This window comes from Marmota marmota, unplaced genomic scaffold (assembly GCF_001458135.2).
Source record: "Marmota marmota marmota unplaced genomic scaffold, marMar, whole genome shotgun sequence".
Classification (NCBI taxonomy): Eukaryota; Metazoa; Chordata; class Mammalia; order Rodentia; family Sciuridae; genus Marmota; species Marmota marmota.
Window position 1 is genome coordinate 356004 of NW_026000119.1, and position 18037 is coordinate 374040.

Consider the following 18037-nt stretch of genomic DNA (forward strand, 5'->3'; position numbering starts at 1 on the left):
GCTCAGCCTCACATATTTATTCTTTGATTTCTTAACACACTGTTTTGTAATTATTTATTTAGATGCCCATCTGTACTGGACTAGTCCTTCGATCTTCAAAAGAGGATTACTTGCCGGGCATATTGGCACATGCCTGTAATCCTAGTAGCTTGGGAGGCTGAGGTAGGAGGATTGCAAATTCAAAGCCAGCCTCAGCAAAAGTGAGGTACAAATACAAAATGGGGCTGGGAATGTGGCTCAATATTTAAATGCCCATGAATCCAATCCCTGGTATAAAAAATGAGGATTACTCTTCTACAATTATTTTAATAAAATAATTATTATTTATATATTTATCACGATTATTATAAATAATATTGAAAAACAACTATATACTCTAAGTCTATCCTATGAACTTCAGAGAAGTTTCGGTAAATTTCCCAAAGTACCACAGACACAGGCCTGAACTGGGGTTGCTCCAAGGTCTAAAGGACTCCAGGACTTATACAGGTGGAGGATCCCTTATCTGAAATGTTTGGAACCAGAAGTGTTTTAGATTTCAGATTTTGGAAGATTTTAGAGGATTTGCATATATATATATATATATATATATATATATATANTATATATATATAATGTGATATCTTGGCAATGGTACCCAAGTCTAAGCACCAAATTCACCCATATTCCATTTACATTTTATAGTCATAGCCTGAGAATAATGTTATGCAATCTTTTCAGTAATTCTGTATATGAAACAAAGTTTACATGGTGTAGAATTAGATTTTGTATTCTCATGTTATGGATAATCATCCTATACTCTATTTACCATAGGGAAGGCCTCTGGTTCATATCCCTGGAATTAATATAAAGATGGATGAGGCACAAGTGCTCTGCAGATATTTGTGGAACAATGAATGCCCAAAAACAAAACACTTTCATTTCCCCAACTTTAGAAAATAAGTGAATAATTCTATTATAAAATTAAACTCTTTAATAGTTCTTTGGTTCCAATGTTAATTTCTGTAAAAAACAAAAACTAAAAGAGTCCTGGGTTTACTGAGGAAAAGCCAGAAATTAAAAACTTCTTGGTTATTGCTCAAATTCCCTGCTATTGATAATTATGAATTTTTCTGTCCCTTCTTGTCTACAGATTACACGTTGGCCATAGTGGGAATTCACTTTGCTTTTCCTTCTACTGACCACAGCTCTGCCAGCAGGATAAATATTGGTTTCACCAGGACTGTAAGAATTTTCAAAGAACATTCTCCCTTGGAAAATGCACAAGTCAAAATAAGACATCCTTTTTAGTATAGAAAATAAAAAATAAAACCAGTTAAACCTCACTTTAGTCTGTTAACAGTTTTCTATGTGGCCAAAAAAACTTCTGTAAGTAGAAAAGATTTAATTCAAGGAGGAAAGAGTCTATAACTAGGGAAATGGTTGGTAGAACTTTGACTCTTTTCATAAGCAGAATCGGGGGGAAAAAGGAAAAAAGGAAAGACCTGGAAAAATGAAGAAAAGTGTTATAAGATGAACATAGTGACCTAGTGGCCTAGGTTTGAGGCTAGTGGAGCAATTAGAGACATCATTTAACCTACCAAGCCAAGGGCCTCTCTTCTACAACCAGAAACATAGATTCAAGGCTGCTAGGTGACCTGCCGCACATCTCCAAAGAAGCAGATCTGGATTATGAAATCTAGGTACATATGATTCTAATGTCTTCTTTGTTTCACTCTGATGTCTTGGTTCAATTCAGACATGTTTTCATAGGCATGCTGAGCATGCTTTCATGATCATATAGGAGAAAATCCAATTTCATGTTCTTCAGGTGAATCACTACCTTTCCAGATAAGCCTATGGTCAGTCTTTTGTTCATGGACACCTAGCATGTCATACAAAATTTGGTATAGTCTTTTTCCCAAGCTAACTAATTACTTGCTTATGTTTCTTTATCCTCAACAAGTCTGTAAATTCATAGATTTGTGGCAACCTGTTTTGTTTATCTTTTTAGCCCCAGCATCATTTGGTAGAAGTTCAACAAAACTTTGATATACAAATGAGCTAATTGTTAACAACATGGTTTAAAATTATATGAATTTGGACAGTAGCATTTTGTTGGACAAATCAATTTCCATAAATACAATTATAGCACAAACAACCTACAATAAATATTAAAGAGAATGTTGGCCTTATTGACCACCACTATGAAGCTTCTATTTTAATTCATTAGTACCTATGGCTTAGCAGGAAAAGATAGATAGTAATACTGTACATCAGGTGTTTGCTATCAATCTTGAATGCCTGATGGAATAGATCTATTGTTATACTTCACTTTGGGAGGAAAGAAACAAGTGTGTGTGTGTGTGCACGCGCACGTGTGTGAGTGTATGTATAGCCATGTGAGGTGGCTAAAAGGATACAATGGCAAAAAGGCAGCCTATATGACACATAATGGCTGGAGAGTAAGGAACATTATTGATAAACAGAAATGTCTTGAGGAAGAAGTGAAAGCAAATGTTGAACAAAGGGTAAAATTTGGATGCACAAAGGAGGAGAAAGCAGAGGGGACAGCCAACAGATAAAGAGGTGGTGCAAGACGTGCGTAGGGAAAAAAAAGTAGGTCAGTCTGGGGAAATAGTGGATTCATACTCTAGGTAATAGTTGGAATTGGGTTAGCAGGTATTGATTGTTAGGCAAAATAGAATTTCTTCTTTTGGGCATTTGGGGTTCATAAAAACTTTTTGAGCTGTGGATTGTTGCTTGACAACATGTTTTAGGACTACAAATTGAGCAATGCTTTATAAAATGGACTGTGCATTGAAATAATTTGCCAAGAATACTGGTGGTAGATTAGACGTGAGGATGAATGCTATCTTGAATAGTCACGGCTCAGATTAAAGTTGCATGCATGAAACAATCAAGGCAGAGAGAACTAAGGCAAAGAAAATAGAAATGGGGCTCACAGAATGTAAGGTAGGATAAAGGAGTGATGCGTGAGCATTTGGTGACCATAGTGAATGAAAAGCCCCCGGGTAATTGATGACTTATCTCCAAGAAAGGGGCAACTCATGGGAAAACAATAAGATAAAGTCAGTTTAGAAATTTACTCTAGTTTTTCCAGGATCATAACAATCAGTCATTCTAGCCTATTATGGTTGAACCTAAGTATCCAAGACTCACAGTGTTATATATGTTCCCAGGTAACCAGAGCATAGAGTTTTCTCCTGATATCAGTCTTAAAGAGGTAATAAAAATTTAGAGTTTCATGTCCAATGGGGTAAAAAACACATCACAATTTTCCTCTCCCCAGAACATAAATTCAAATTACCATAATCCCCAGTTTCCTGCCTAATAGATGTTTCTTGGCTACTAGGGTTTGAAAACCACTGGGAAAGCATTTTTAGTGACCTTAATTAGTATCAGAACAAAGAAAGAGAGATGAAAAGGGCAATAAAGGACAGCAAAGGTCTGGGGAGAAAGGTACTCTGAGAAGTGAATTTCAGCTTGCACAGCATGACAGCTCTGCTGTGACCAGGGAGGGCTCTGGAAACTTTACCCAACTCCACCCACCATTCTGAGGGCATTTCTAAAGCTAGTAGAAATGTGGAATTGCCTCTTCCATGAGCTTATCCTTGACTGAAAAAAAATTATATATATACACACACACACACATACATACATATCAGGAAAAACAGCTAACAGCTACATCAAAATTTTTCCCCTCTGGGCACTTTTCCTAGCTTCACACACTCTCTTTCCTGCTTTGCTCGAAACGACTTAAGCAGATGCAAGAGGAGTGCAGAAACCCAGGTCGACTTCTCTGAACACTTGAGCACCCAGAGGTTTTAATATAACACAAAAGACACACTCTTCTTAAGGATGACATGGTGTGGGAACCCAGGAACAAGAGGGAAGTTCATTCTTTTTAGCATCAAACCTTCAATGAAGATGAAATGTAAACCGCCCGTGTTTCATGCTCTGCCACCATGACGTATGAGTGCAGCACAGAAACCGCATGGCAGCCATACAGGGAGAGCAGCAGATGGGCACCTTCCTCCCCAAGCTCCACTGCAGAACAGCAGTCACAGCTGCAGCCAAGGCACCAGACAGAGGTTGAAGGCTCCCTGCATCGCCTCTTTTTTTGTGGTTCTGACAGAAAGCAGAGTACAGATTGGTAAAGGAAGCACCTCTTAATCCCTGACTCGAATGCCGAACATTCCCCAAACTACTAAGACTACCGAGAAAGGAAAAACTTTAAAAATAGTCCCCGGGAGATGATAGATGACAGCTCTTTCCTGTGCCTGTTGCCCTGTGCCAGCCCATGGGGATGCAGGCACTGGAATTTAAGGAAAATAGGAAGAGGAGAAGGGAACAGGGATTCCTGCAGACCTGCTGTACACTGAAGGAGGGAAGGTGAAAAAGGTAAAAAATGCCTTACTTTGTCCTTCAAAGTTAATTCAGAATTCCCAAACTTCTCACGCTACTGCTAAGATATATGGGAAAGAGATGAAAAGAGAAATGTCCTTCAAGCAATTAGTCCTTGAGTCTTTTCAATCTCTGTCATTGTCAAATTCTCTATCAATGACACAGTCTGATAGTATCCATGAAATTCCTAAAACTTGATAAAATATAAAATAAAAACTCTGTATCTCATTTAATTTTCTGTGTGGATGTCAGAGAAATGTGATTCCTGAATTCCTTGCTGCTAACATATGACATGGTCATAGCCAGATCTTAACTACTTAAAGAGAAATGTTCAGAAGGTATCAGGGTCTCATTAATAAAAGTTTCCACTATATTTTATATATTTGACTTTTCTTATTTTGCTGCCTTATCTTCTTGTTGGCTCCTAGGTAAGGAAGATTAACTAAAAGGTGGTAGATCAAAGAAAAAAGGGAGAACGTCATTCAACTCAGCTCCTGAATAAATTATTGGTTCACTAAGCTTCACATTAAGATTCTAATTACTTGGTTTCTATTTAAACAGCTCATTTTAAGGCAAAAGAAAGTTTTAAAATATTTTTATATAAAAACCTTTCCTGAAAACATTTCCTTGTACTTTTGCTGCACCTTTTAACTCTCTCAAACTCAGTCAATTTTGAAATGTCTCAGTTTCTTTGATTGATCATTAGTTGTTACGCTGGCCCACCCTGCTCTTGACAGCTCATATCTTTGCACTTTACCAACGTCATCTTATGAGGCATTTGGAAAGGCAAGGTGATTCTTATTTCTAGCCAATATTAATCCATACAGTTGGAAACCCCCTGAAAAGGGGTTACCACAGATAATTTGATTATCAAAATCATCTCAGCAGGAGAGACGAGGCAAACACAGGCAGCTAGAACCAAATCTAAAGTTGTGGGGCACAGAACAGGGATTTACAAGGGACTTGTCTCAAGAGGTCAGAATGGCTGCTTGTTTTGGGTCTGAGAAGGGCCCAGGAGAGCTCTGGCCCCTCCTTTCAGGACAGTCAGTCCAGCTTGTTTAGTCCCCTGTCATTCAACGTGATCCTTATAGGACCACCGTTCTTTAAGCCACACCTACCCTGCCCACTCGCAGACAGTAATAAACAGATCAATATGAGCCTTGAAAAGTAAGTATAGGAAACACCCAAATCACTCGCATACAGTTCTAGGCTCTTGCTTTCACAAATCCCATTTTATCTGAGCATAAACGGATTTACAGCATGAGAGAATATATGTTTATTTATGAAAAGAACATTAGCATATCATCTACCTACCTTTCCGAAAACTAAAACACCGTTTGATTCTTCTGTATGTGGCTTTAGGGATGAACGGAGTCGATGCTAAGGCACCTGAGGGGCGCACCCCAGAATTTCGGTCTTCAGGCATCATACAGGCCCCAAGTTCTGAGACCCGTTCAGGCTTCTTTAAAACCTGCCTCTGTATGGAAACTCACAGCCACTCCTTCTCATGTTTGTTTGTTAGGTTTGAAGTGCTGATTCCTAGAACTCCCAAGGTTTTGATCATCCAGGTCCTGGGTTAAGAATAAGTTACCAACTTGCCCTTACTCCTTTTTGGCAAAAAACAACAACAACAGAAAACAAAACAAAAAAACAAACAAAAAAGCCTTCCTTTTCTTTTGCCTAATCCAGGGAGTTTTAATGATAGTTTTTTTTTCAATATCTGCAGACATTCCAAAATGTCACAGGCAAAGAAATGCAGCAAAGTATACCCCCATCCAAACAGCAGGGAGTGTTGTGTTTTGTTTTGTTTTATTAAGAACTGTCTTCTCAGCTGGACTGAGATTCCTCTGGAAAGGTCAGCAAATAGCCCTGTGCAAGGGGAAAGAGGAACAATGACAAAAAAGGCCCCTCAGGAATACTTCAGGACAGTCCTTGTTGGCTCCTTTCATCTGAGCACAGAGGGAGGAAAATCATGGTACCTTCTTCAAAAAGCATTTCAGTGCATGAAATATCCCTCGCACAGAACTCCCCTGTTCCTTTTATAGCACCCCTCATCCTCTGGTGCTCTCTGCAGGCTGCTCCTTTTTCCCTTCTGTCTTCCAGCTCCCCAGGGAATCACCATGTCAGAACAGTCCAGTGCCCATTCCAGGAGGCTCCTGGCTGTGCAGGGAGGCGGAGGCTTTGCAGGGAGCTTCTCCTCCCCCTCCTCCAGCTCTGTCTCCCCTTTTCTCAATGAGAGCTGGGCGGGCACTGGCAGTGCTGCGGCTGCCTTGTCACAGATGTGGCTGCTGCTGCCTTCAGTGCCCGCTGGTCACATGTAGCAGGTGCAGTCACAACATGAGGGGAGGAGGGAGGCTGCCACACTGCAATGCAAATTGAATCGCACCCCTTTCCTCCTCTTTTGACTTTGCATTGACCTCTTGGCTGGGCTCCTGTCTTGTGCAGCAGCTCCAAAGCTGGCTGGTTCAACCTTCCAGAAATCACAGAGCACCAAACTTTCCCTAGGGGTAAACCTTTCGCTCCCTCTGTTCTACATTTATTTTTTTTTTTCCTGCACAAGATTGACATCTTCTCAGATATTGTACGGTTAAATCAATTTGCAAGTGTGAGTGCTAATTTAAGGTGGATATCCTTAAAACACACATATTACATACATGTCTATGTATATCAGTGTCTATAAAATAAAATTAAACCCACTAGCTAAGAGTCTGTAGGTATAACCACAAAATAAGTCAACTTATGTATGTGTGTATACTAATACACAAATATAAATTTCTCTGGTTATGGTTTGAAAATCAATTCAAATTTCAACCTTCCCCCATGTTCCTGCATACAGCCTCTCTACCCAACCCCCACATCCACCAATCCTTTCAGTCCTACTCACTGAATAATTGACTTGTTGGGTTAATCATTCATCCACCTGGTTGTTCCATAAGCAGATTTGGAATGTTAGTGCTTTAACCCCAAATGACCCCCAAGGCCTCTTTTCTCCTGCCCAGGCATTCAATCAGAGCTTCTCAAAACTGAGGGGTGCTAACAAGTAACTCTCATTAATCACATCACTGCTCTTACTCGTAACCCAGGTGGGTGAGACTGTCATTTAGCAGGTCCAATAAGTGTAACTTGGTACCACTGAAGCAGATACAGTGTTCACCCAGAGTATCTGAACCCAGAGGAAAACCCAGGCACCTGTGTATTGGTATGAAGAGAACACTTCTCACCACAAGATTTTGGAACTGGAATGGTAATACAATTTTTTCCAGTGTTCTTATGTTACTAAACTAAATTTTGATTGGAATTACTAAACTAAAATTTGATTGGAAACCAAAGGCAAGAGAAGTAAAACCAGATTTCTAAGATCACACAGCAGGCCTGTGTCTGAGCAAGTCCACACTGCCACTGAACTAAGCCCTGCCTCCACATACACTGATTATGCATCATGGAAGTTATTAAAAGAATATTAAAAGAATAATTTTACTTTATAGCCAGAACTTTAACTCAATTCTTTACATACTGAGACAGAAATATACAAAAGAAAACTAATTTTGTGAGTAGCTAAAGTAAGTCTAAACATTAAGCTTTAATGAGCAATTAGTGGATTTCCACACTCCTCTGATCTTGGGCTAAGCACATCCAAGAACACTGCCTCAAAAACAATTGGAAAGAAACCCAGTATACAAATGAACAAATAACAACAACAATAATAACAACAACAACAAATACTAATCAATGTTCCCAAAGCTAAATAAATGTTTCGACATCCTAATATTTAGATTTACTTTTGAGCAGACCCCACAGGCTTCTTAGCATTGTTAACAGGGAAACAACTGTTTATAGTGGTTTTCAGCAGATAGCACAAAGTTGAGGTATCTAGATTCAGTTATTAGGCTAAGGAATTAAGAGGAAATGTCTACTTTCCACATTTCCATTAATTCTCCTCCCACATCTGAATGTTTATTATAAATTTGTTATACTTGAAGAAAAAAAAAGACCTATCAGAATTAATATTATCAAAATGACCATACTACCAAAAGCACTCTACAGATGTAATGCAATTCCAATCAAAATTCCAAAGACATTCCTCATAGAAATAGAAAAAGCAGTCATGAAATTCATATGAAAAAATAAGAGACCTAAAATAGCTAAAGCAATCCTTAGCAAGAAGAGTAAAGCAGGTGGCATCACTATACCAGACCTTAAATTACATTACAGAGCAATAGTAACAAAAACAGCATGGTTGGCACCAAAATAGACTGGTAGACCAATGGCACAGAATAGAGGACACAGAGACTAACTCACATAATTACAGTTATCTTATATCAGACAATGGCGCCAAAAACATATATTGGAGAAAACATAGCCTCTTCAACAAAGGGTGCTGGGAAAACTGGAAATACATATGCAACAAAATGAAATTAAGCACAATTTCTCTTACCATGCCCCAAATTCAATTCAAAGTGGATCAAAGACCTAGGTTAAAACAATGACCCTGCATCTAATAGAAGAAAAAGTAGGCTCCAATCTCCATCATATCAGATTAAGCCCCTAATTCCTTAATGAGACTCCTATAGTGCAAGAATTAAAATCAAGAATTAATAAATGGGATGGATTCAAACTAAAAATCTTCTTCTCAGCAAAAGAAATAATCAGTGAGGTGAATAGAGAGCCTACAGCTTGGAAGCAAATTTTTTTCCACTTGCACATCAGATACAGCACTAATCTCTAGGGTATATACAGAACTCAAAAAGCTAAGCACCAAAATAACAAATAACCCAATTAATAAATGGGCCAAGGAACGAACAGATACTCTCAGAAGATGATATACAATCAATCAACAAATACATGAAGAAATGTTCAACATCTCTAGCTATTAGAGAAATGCAAATCAAAAGTAGGATTCCATCTCACTCTAGTTAGAAAGGCAGCTATTAAGAATACAAACAACAATAAGTGTTGGCAAGGATGTGGGGGAAAAGGCACACTCATACATTGCTAGTGGGACTGCAAAATGGTGCAGGCAATATGGAAAGCAGTATGGAGATTCTTTGGAAAACTTGGAATGGAACCATCATTTGACCCAGTTATCCAACTCCTCGGTCTATACCCAAAGAACTGAGAAACTTCATACTACAGGGACAACAGCCACATCAATGTTTATTGCAGCACAATTCACAATAGCTAAACTGTGGAACCGACCTAGATGTCCATCAGTAGACGAATGGATAGGGAAACTTTGATATATATATATACACATACACACACACCAAAGTAATGAGTAATGTTCCAATATATATATATATATATATATATATATATATATATAAATATCCGATGAAAATAGAGGGGAGATNTATATATATAAAATGGAACATTACTCAGCATTAAAAGAGAATAAAATCATGGCATTTGCAGGTAAATGAATGGAGTTGGAGAATATAATGCTAAGTGAAGTTAGCCAATCCCCCAAAAAACAAATGCGGAATGTTTTCTCTGATATAAGGAGGCTGATTCATACTGAGGTTGGGAGGGGAAGCATGTGAAGATTAGAGGAACTCTAGATATGGCAAAGAAGAGGGAGAGGAATGGAGAGGGTAAGGGGTGTAAAAAAGATGGTGGAATGAGATGGACATCATTTCCCTAAGTACATCTATGAAGACATGAATGGTGTGAATATACTTTGTATATAACCAGAGATATGAAGAGATGTGCTCTCTATGTGTAATATGAATTGTAATGCATTCTGATGTAATATAAAATTTTTTTTAAAAAAGATAAGGCCTATCATAAAATCCTGTATTTTGTGATTTTTACTACACAGTTTTACATTTCTACAAGAATGAAGTGCTAGGCAAGGTCCTCAGGAAATTACACTGAGATTTCATCTCACTTCAGTCAGAATGGCAATTATCAAGAATACAAATAACAATAAAAGTTGACAATGATGTGAGGGAAAAGGTACACTCATACATTGCTGGTGGGACTGCAAACTGGTACAACCACTCTAGAAATGGAGATTCCTCAGATAGCTTGGAATGGAACCACCATTTGATCCAGCTATCCCACTCCTTGGTTTATACCCAAAGGACTTAAAATCAGCATATTACAGTGAGACAGCCATATCAGTGTTTATAGCAGCTCAGTCCACAATAGCCAACCTATGAAACCAACCTTGGTGCCCTTCAACATATGTTTCCTATATTTTAATCAGATGTTCATTACTGTTATGTCAGAGAATATTTTGCATGTATCTGCAAACTAGACGAAGAAAAGCCTAAGCACCTCATAAAAAATTTTAATTTTTCAAAGACACAAATTATGAAACTGCCACAGTAAAATGCCAGTGCTATAACAGAAACATTTACAATGTACCCAAGGGTGATGTGTCACCTTTTCTTCCATATGTCTTTACGGATGCCATCAGAACAATGACCACCATAGTTTGAGAGGCGGGAAGGAGAGTGGAAGCCAAGAAATCTTTATTTAGGACAAAAATGTCTGAGTCTTTAATTAAGACAGGGAGCAAAATATGTTCTCTTTTGAAAGGCAAGTAAGGCAATTCAAATACTTTTAATAGTTTTGTTGAGATACGGTTCACATACCACAAAATCATTTAAAATATGTGATTCAATAGATTTTTTAGTATTTTCACAGAATATGTGCAACCATCACCACAGTCAATTCTAGAACATTTTCACCTTTTCAACAAGAAACCGAATATATTTTGGCTATCACTCCCCTCCAACCTAGCTTACCATCTGATCCCTAAGCAACCATGACTCTATTTTCCGTTCTATACTTTCACATGAAAGAAATCATATAATCAATGGTCATTTGTGACTGACTTCTTTAACTTAGCATAATGTTTTCAAGACTCATTCTTGTTGTAGCATGTACTTGTGATTCACTTCTTTTATGATGAGTAATAATCCATTCTCTGAATGTGCAGTCATGTATTGCTTCACAGTGGACATATGTACTGAGAAATGTGTTGCTAGGCAATTTTGTCAGGCAACCATCATAGAGTGGACTTAAACTAAGATGGCTGTGATGTCACTAAGTTGATATCCTCTTATAGGACCGCCATCGTATATGTGGCCCATCATTGACTTCAGTATCTACTTTGCTGAACATGTCTGTAACACATTTTGTTTATCCATTCTTCCATGCACGAACATGTGGATGCTTTCTCCCTTTTATTTTTTTCTATTTTCTTGATGTTGTCAATTCATGCATATTTGAAAGACTTAAATATGTGTTCATGTCTCTTACTTATTAATGACCCTACTTTTAAAAACTTTCATTTTTCATATACTGAAGAATATACTACCCCTAAGCCAGGGACCTGCAATTGTGGGGTTTTTGCTACCCACAAAAATACACACACACACAAAATAGATCACACTAGTGTGCTTTAAAGCAGGGGAAGACATGGGTTTTCTTTCTGGTTCTGTTACTCACAGTGTGACCCACAAAATGTGGGACAGAAGAAAAGAAATAAAAACACTGGTTTCAAAATATTCTAACATGTTTCATGAAACATTAAGTAGAATCTCATATAACATAAAAATTTTTAGTCACATAAATTTTTTGTTTAAAACTCAAACTTATATCTTTAAATTTTAATCAATGAGCACAGAACTAATTAATATTAATATGAACATTTAAAACTAAGACAATGGGTGATAGTTTGCAATATATCAGAGTTGAAATTCTGTTGGTGTTGAATCATGTATTAATTTTTTAAAAATCCTATACTCAGAGGAATCACAAAAGATTTCTTGCAAATTAAATGAGTACCTTAAAAGCTTGCCTTGCAATCTTCTAACACTCTTCAATTAAACAAAGATAGCCAGGGAAGATTTATTCTTTGGAGTATTGTTTCTATTATGAGTGCTCTGTGCTAAAATACATCTCTTAAAAATAACCCCCTGAAGTACATTATTCCATAGGATAAAATATATAAGTTCACTGACTACTAGAATATCACTTCCAGGTACAAAGAATTAAAGATTCATAGATAGCTCTCACCTCAGTCTTACTGGGATTATTTCTGAGAATTCTGGGCTGAATGGTACCACCTATGGCCACTGATTTTGGAGAAACTAAGAGGATCTCATTCATTTCTCTTGAAAATAATATACTTGATGGGAATAATTCCTCAATAAAAATGTTCCTTCAGCAGATATTAAGGTTCCTCCTGAACTTAAGAGCCCCAGAAATCTGATGACAGAGGGGACAAGAGGTTCTTTAAAAATAATAGGAACTTAAAAAGATACATCCTCATGGCCCCCACAAATTTCTAACCCTGGAGGTGCTAGCAAATTTATACCAGTTGTGTTCATGTCTCTTACTTATGCCATGAGGAATCCTCTGCTACAACATTGGGCTGGGGGCTCAGCCTGTGAGTCTTTTCCAGTGTTTGACATGGTCACTTGCCATTTTAGGTTATGAATGGGGTGGCTACATAAATCGTCATACAAGTTAGGACACTAAGCCAGTGAAAGCTAACACTGTGCATAATTAGCCTGGTCTGAAATCTGTAAACCAGACTGTTACCAGGCAAGCTGGAATGAATGATCACTCTGCTTAGGAAACTTCCACTTTCCTAACAGAAGACACTACTAAAAAGTAGACAAATTTAGGAATCGTATCATTAATCTAGTCTTCAATTAATGTCTTCAATGAATCTTTCTGTTTTAGTCTCCCTGTTTTGTTTGCTTTCTTGGTGGAGCTGGAATCAAATCCATGACCTAGCATACACTAAGAATGCACTCTACCACTGAGCTACACCCATAGCCCACTACTTGCTATTTCAACTTCTTCAACTGAGGTTTAAAAATTATTCTAAAATAAAATGCTGACTCAGCTTAAGAAGCATCAGTTATATGTTTAGGGGAAAATTCACTTTGTGATTTCAGGTGCTAACAGTACACAAGAGACTATAAAGTAAATATGGGAATTATAATTGCTTTCTTAAATGTGAATTTCATTTAAAACTATTTTTAACAATATTAACAAAAGAATTAGGCTTTACATTCTTGAAAATACATGTTATTGTAGATATTTTTGTATCATTTTTTGGTTCTATTTATTGAAATTTTTATTTCAATAATTTTGGTTTATATCATTCTAGTTTATATTTCTCACTAGATCAAAATCATATCTTTTATCTTTTCTTCCTCCATTTTGTTCTATTCATAGTAACTTTTAGCTTATTCTTTATATTATGCATTCTCTACAGTGTATTAAGATTTTTTAAAAAAAACTTACCATAAATCTACACATATCTATCTAATTCAAAGAATTTTTTTTTGAAACTCCAACACTCATCAGATTTTCATCAAAAGATTTGGCATTCTGTTTTGATGTTATTGAGCATCTGGGAATTGGGATTTTTTCCAAAGATATCAGTCAAATTTTGCTTGATATCTAGATGTTCTTAACTAATGTACATTTATCATATGTTTCCCATTACTGTTTACCATTAGTAAAATGGAAAAATTCAAAACCAAGAAAAGAAAAAACTTTTTCATTCATTTTTAAAATTCAACGTATTCAGGGAAGAAGTTGGTTATGAATGATATGTGACCTGAATTAAAACTGTAAGAGTTAATATATATGTGTCTGACAATCAGGTTAAATAATTTACTACTTATTTTAACATTCACCCATCTGAATTTAGGAGCTGATTGTAACATTAGCCAGAGGAAAGGAAAGAATGAGTTGGGTCTAACTTTCTGATTTTCTATGACTTTAAAATATGCTCACCTCCTCCAAAAGGTCCCCATATGACTCGGCGGATGGACTTCACCCAGTCTTCCATATCATTCTGGGTGCTCGCCATGAGGAGGTAGCTCTCATGATTTGCTGTCATCCGATCCCGATCACCTCCTGTAAAAACACATGAGCACATTCAGTTAAATATTCATCCAAAGATTCCTCATCATTAGCCTCCTAGGGAGTCCCTGAAACACAGACTGTGCCTAATGCAGTCAGCACTAGGTCCTACCCAGTGACTTGAAAATATTTACCATAGTTTCCAAATGAGGGAAGAAAACGGCTTAAAAAGGAAAGGCTCTAATGTTTCCAGAAGAAAGCTAGAGAACAAATGTCATTTCCTAAACAAAGCCTGGGTTTTTTTGTCCTAGCAACAACCCATAGGCCTGAATTAACTCATAATCCAATCTATTCACACAGCTGCTGAATAGGGAGGAACTGTAGAGACATAATGAAAGAGGGAGAAGATGGAATAGTGGTCCCCAGAGCTTGGATTTTCGTTTGCATCAGGGGCTGCACACTGCAGAATTCATTGAACACATGGCCAGGCCATTAGGACGTCATGGTTGAGTATGAGAGACTCAGAGAGACCCAGAGCTCCTCCCCCACACCTCCCTTCTTTTTTTGCAGGGGTGAGGTGGGGTGAGGGGAGTACCAGGTTTGAGCTAAGGGGCACTCAACCCCTGAGCCACATCCCCAACGCTATTTTGTATTTTATTTAGAGACAGGGTCTCACTGAGTTGCTTAGTGCCTTGCTTTGCTAAGGCTGGCTTTGGATTCGCAATCCTCCTGCCTCAGCCTCCCAATCACTTGGGATTATATGCCAGGCTCCGCATGCCTCCCTTCTATATGAAAACCTCATTCCCCCAGGTCACACATTCAGGAGGGCAAAGAAACAAAGAAGAGAAAGAAGACACATGGCTGGCCAGCCACGAAGGCCAACTCAACACTCTGATGGCACTCGCACTTGAGAGTGAGTTTTTGGAACTTCCTAGCAGTGCCTCCCTGTACATGTCCTTGGTTTCTCTTATTTTTCCCCAAATAATCCATGTATTTAAAACCCCCAAAATATCTAATATCAAATTTGAAGTGCTAGACTACCAAAGCTTGGAATTTAATTTCTTAGAAATCTCTTATTGTGTATTGAATGGTAACCTAGACTTCTCCTTTATAAAACAGGGACAATCACATCTGATCTTGAAAGTGGTCTTGAGGCATGATTGTCCTTATAACCTTGTTTTATATGAAAGGATTGTTGCTGAAAACAAATATCAGTGATGGCACTGCTTCACTCTCTGAAAATAGTGTTGTACCACAAATAGAATGATTAAAGAAATGGAACAGTAACTAGCTAAATTCTGATAATGTTAATATCATATTGATTTCTCAGATGCTTAAATAGCTGTTGACATTTAATTTTCACTAAGAGTTTTAAACTTGCAGCCTTGGGTTGGATTAATTCATATTCAAGTATTTTGTTTGGTTAAGATAGTGTTTGTTTGTAAGTGGATTTGAATACCATGGAGGGAGGAGCTTGGGGGCACAAATTGACAGTAGATACCCCTGTTCCCTACCCTTTCACACCTAACCTAATTCCCGAATAACTCTGAAAGCAAAATGTATATAGCAAGAGTATGTGACCTGAATTCTGTAGGGATATGTCCACTTGTTTCCCTGGGTTGAGAAGTACTGTTATTTTAGCACTAATATAAATTGTAAAAGAGGTATAAAGTTACGGAATTGCAGCCAACTAGTTGTGCACTAGAGTTGATATTTTACATTTTAATACAAATAGATGGGAGCAGGGAAAGATTCCAAAGGAACCACAGTAAATAGGTTTCCTAATGTTGACAAATCTCTTAAATAAACAAGACTAGCCTTCTCACATCAGAGAGAAAATCTCACTATTAGGGAAACAATGATCTTCTTATATCTCAATCATCATTTTAAGCAACTTGAATCTGAAAAATCATAGACAAGAATCAGCAAATCCAGCATCTGCAGTTCTATCTTGTACTAAATGACCTCTGGGGAATTACATAACTTCTGAAAACTCAATGTCTTAAAAATACTTTAGAAGTAATAATCCCTACATAGTCAGTTTTTGTGAGAATTGAACAGAATAAAGTATGTATAAATACTAGCACCATGTAAGTCTAAAATAGAAATTCTATTCTATAAATATTAATTGCATCTTTTTTTGCTTTTCTCCCATTTTTCCATGCAAAAGAGACACATTACATTAAAAATTACCTCAGAGCTATTATACCTAATAAATGTTTGGAAATAATCAGTCAATAATAACAAGAAATTTTTTAAAAAAATCGTTCTTTGATACATATACACATAACATACACATTAGAATTATATACTTCCATGTATGTAAATAGACTACATATTAATATGCATATGCATGGCTGTCTGACATGTAAGTGGCAGAAATAACTAAATGGCGACATAAAAAGATGCTTCATTTGGCATGGCACAGTAAGAACTAAGAATCTATTCTGTATTCTCATTCACTTACACCACAGTTCTGAGCAAGAACAATTACCATTTTGAAATCAGAATATTTTAATTATTGTCTTTGCCTGGAGGATGCTTAGCAATTCAGACAGCAATATCCTGCTGTGTCACTCCCAGCCCAGGCAGAAACAGCTCTAGTAATGAGAATGAGTGACAGCCTCTAGAGCTGGCATTTCTGCCTGAAAGCAGAGGAAAAGAGAATGATAAGCACAACTGGCCATTATTCCCTGACTTTTCATTTGATTCTTTATCTCTGCCAACGGTGTTGTGTGTCTGACCCTGAATCTCATTTAGACTGCCAATCACAGATATAAAATCCCATCTGTGAATTTCACCCATGGATATAAATCTTGATTCCTCAGTGTATTACAAGAAAAAGAGATTTTTCTACAAGTCTTGGTGGAAATACAGATTCATAACTAACAATGTAATCAAAACTATTATATAGATTTATACAGTAGTCCCCCCATACCCATACTTTCACTTTCTGAGGTTTTCTGAGGTTTTTAAATGAGGTCTTAAAATATTAAAAGGAAAATTCCAGAAGAGAACAATTTATACATTTTAAACAACTGTTACTACAACATATGGTTATAAATTTTCTGTTTTTGTTGTTAATCTCTTACTGTACCTAACATAACATGCCCACCAGGAATAAAGTGGAACTACTGGACAGATATAAGCCAGATGATCTGTACTAAAAATAGGTGATTTCTAACTGAAGTTGGCATCTGTTGCATAATACCTATGTTCCAAAGCCTAATACTGAGCCTTGGATTTAAAAAGGGCTCCAAAAACAACTTATCAAATATATGATTTGATAAATGAGTAAACTCAGAACTTTGAACCATGTAGGTCAAGTTGGCTCTTTATGGGACTCAATGTTCTATTTAGCTATCTTAGAATTAAAAATATTTCAAGAGTTGAAATTTTAAAAAAAACAGCATTGAGCTCCATAATTGGAGTTTTAGTCATCTTCAATCCATATAGTATCCACAGATAAAATAGGTGGGTATGGATTATAGCATGTTATATAAGCCAGCACACATTCTCCATTCTTCAGTTTTGCTTTACCATAAATATCTATGCAGTTTTTTTTGTTTTTTTTTTTGTTTTTTAAATTTTTTATTGTGGGTTGTTCAAAACATTACAAATTTCTTGACATATCATATTCCACACTTTGATTCAAGTGGGTTATGAACTCCCACCTTCACCCCATACACAGATTGCAGAATCACATCAGTTACACATCCATTGATTTACAAATTGCCATACTAGTGTCTGTTGTGCTCCGCTGCCTTTCCCATCCTCCACCCTCCCCCCTCCC

At 37.1% G+C, this 18037-nt stretch overlaps 1 protein-coding gene across 5 annotated transcripts in view; it reads right to left on the reverse strand.

The window, feature by feature from the left end:
- The window catches only part of Arhgap24 (Rho GTPase activating protein 24), a 486377-nt gene that overhangs the window by 63472 nt on the left and 404868 nt on the right, over window positions 1-18037 (reverse strand). For 4 of the 5 annotated variants that reach the window (XM_048784717.1, XM_048784718.1, XM_015499205.2 and 1 more), the window contains one exon: window positions 14176-14298. In XM_048784717.1, the coding sequence (XP_048640674.1) occupies window positions 14176-14298 (123 nt within the window). Of the gene's footprint in view, window positions 1-5721; window positions 6670-14175; window positions 14299-18037 lie in introns of those variants that run through there. The other variant, XM_015499204.2, reaches the window with a different exon arrangement.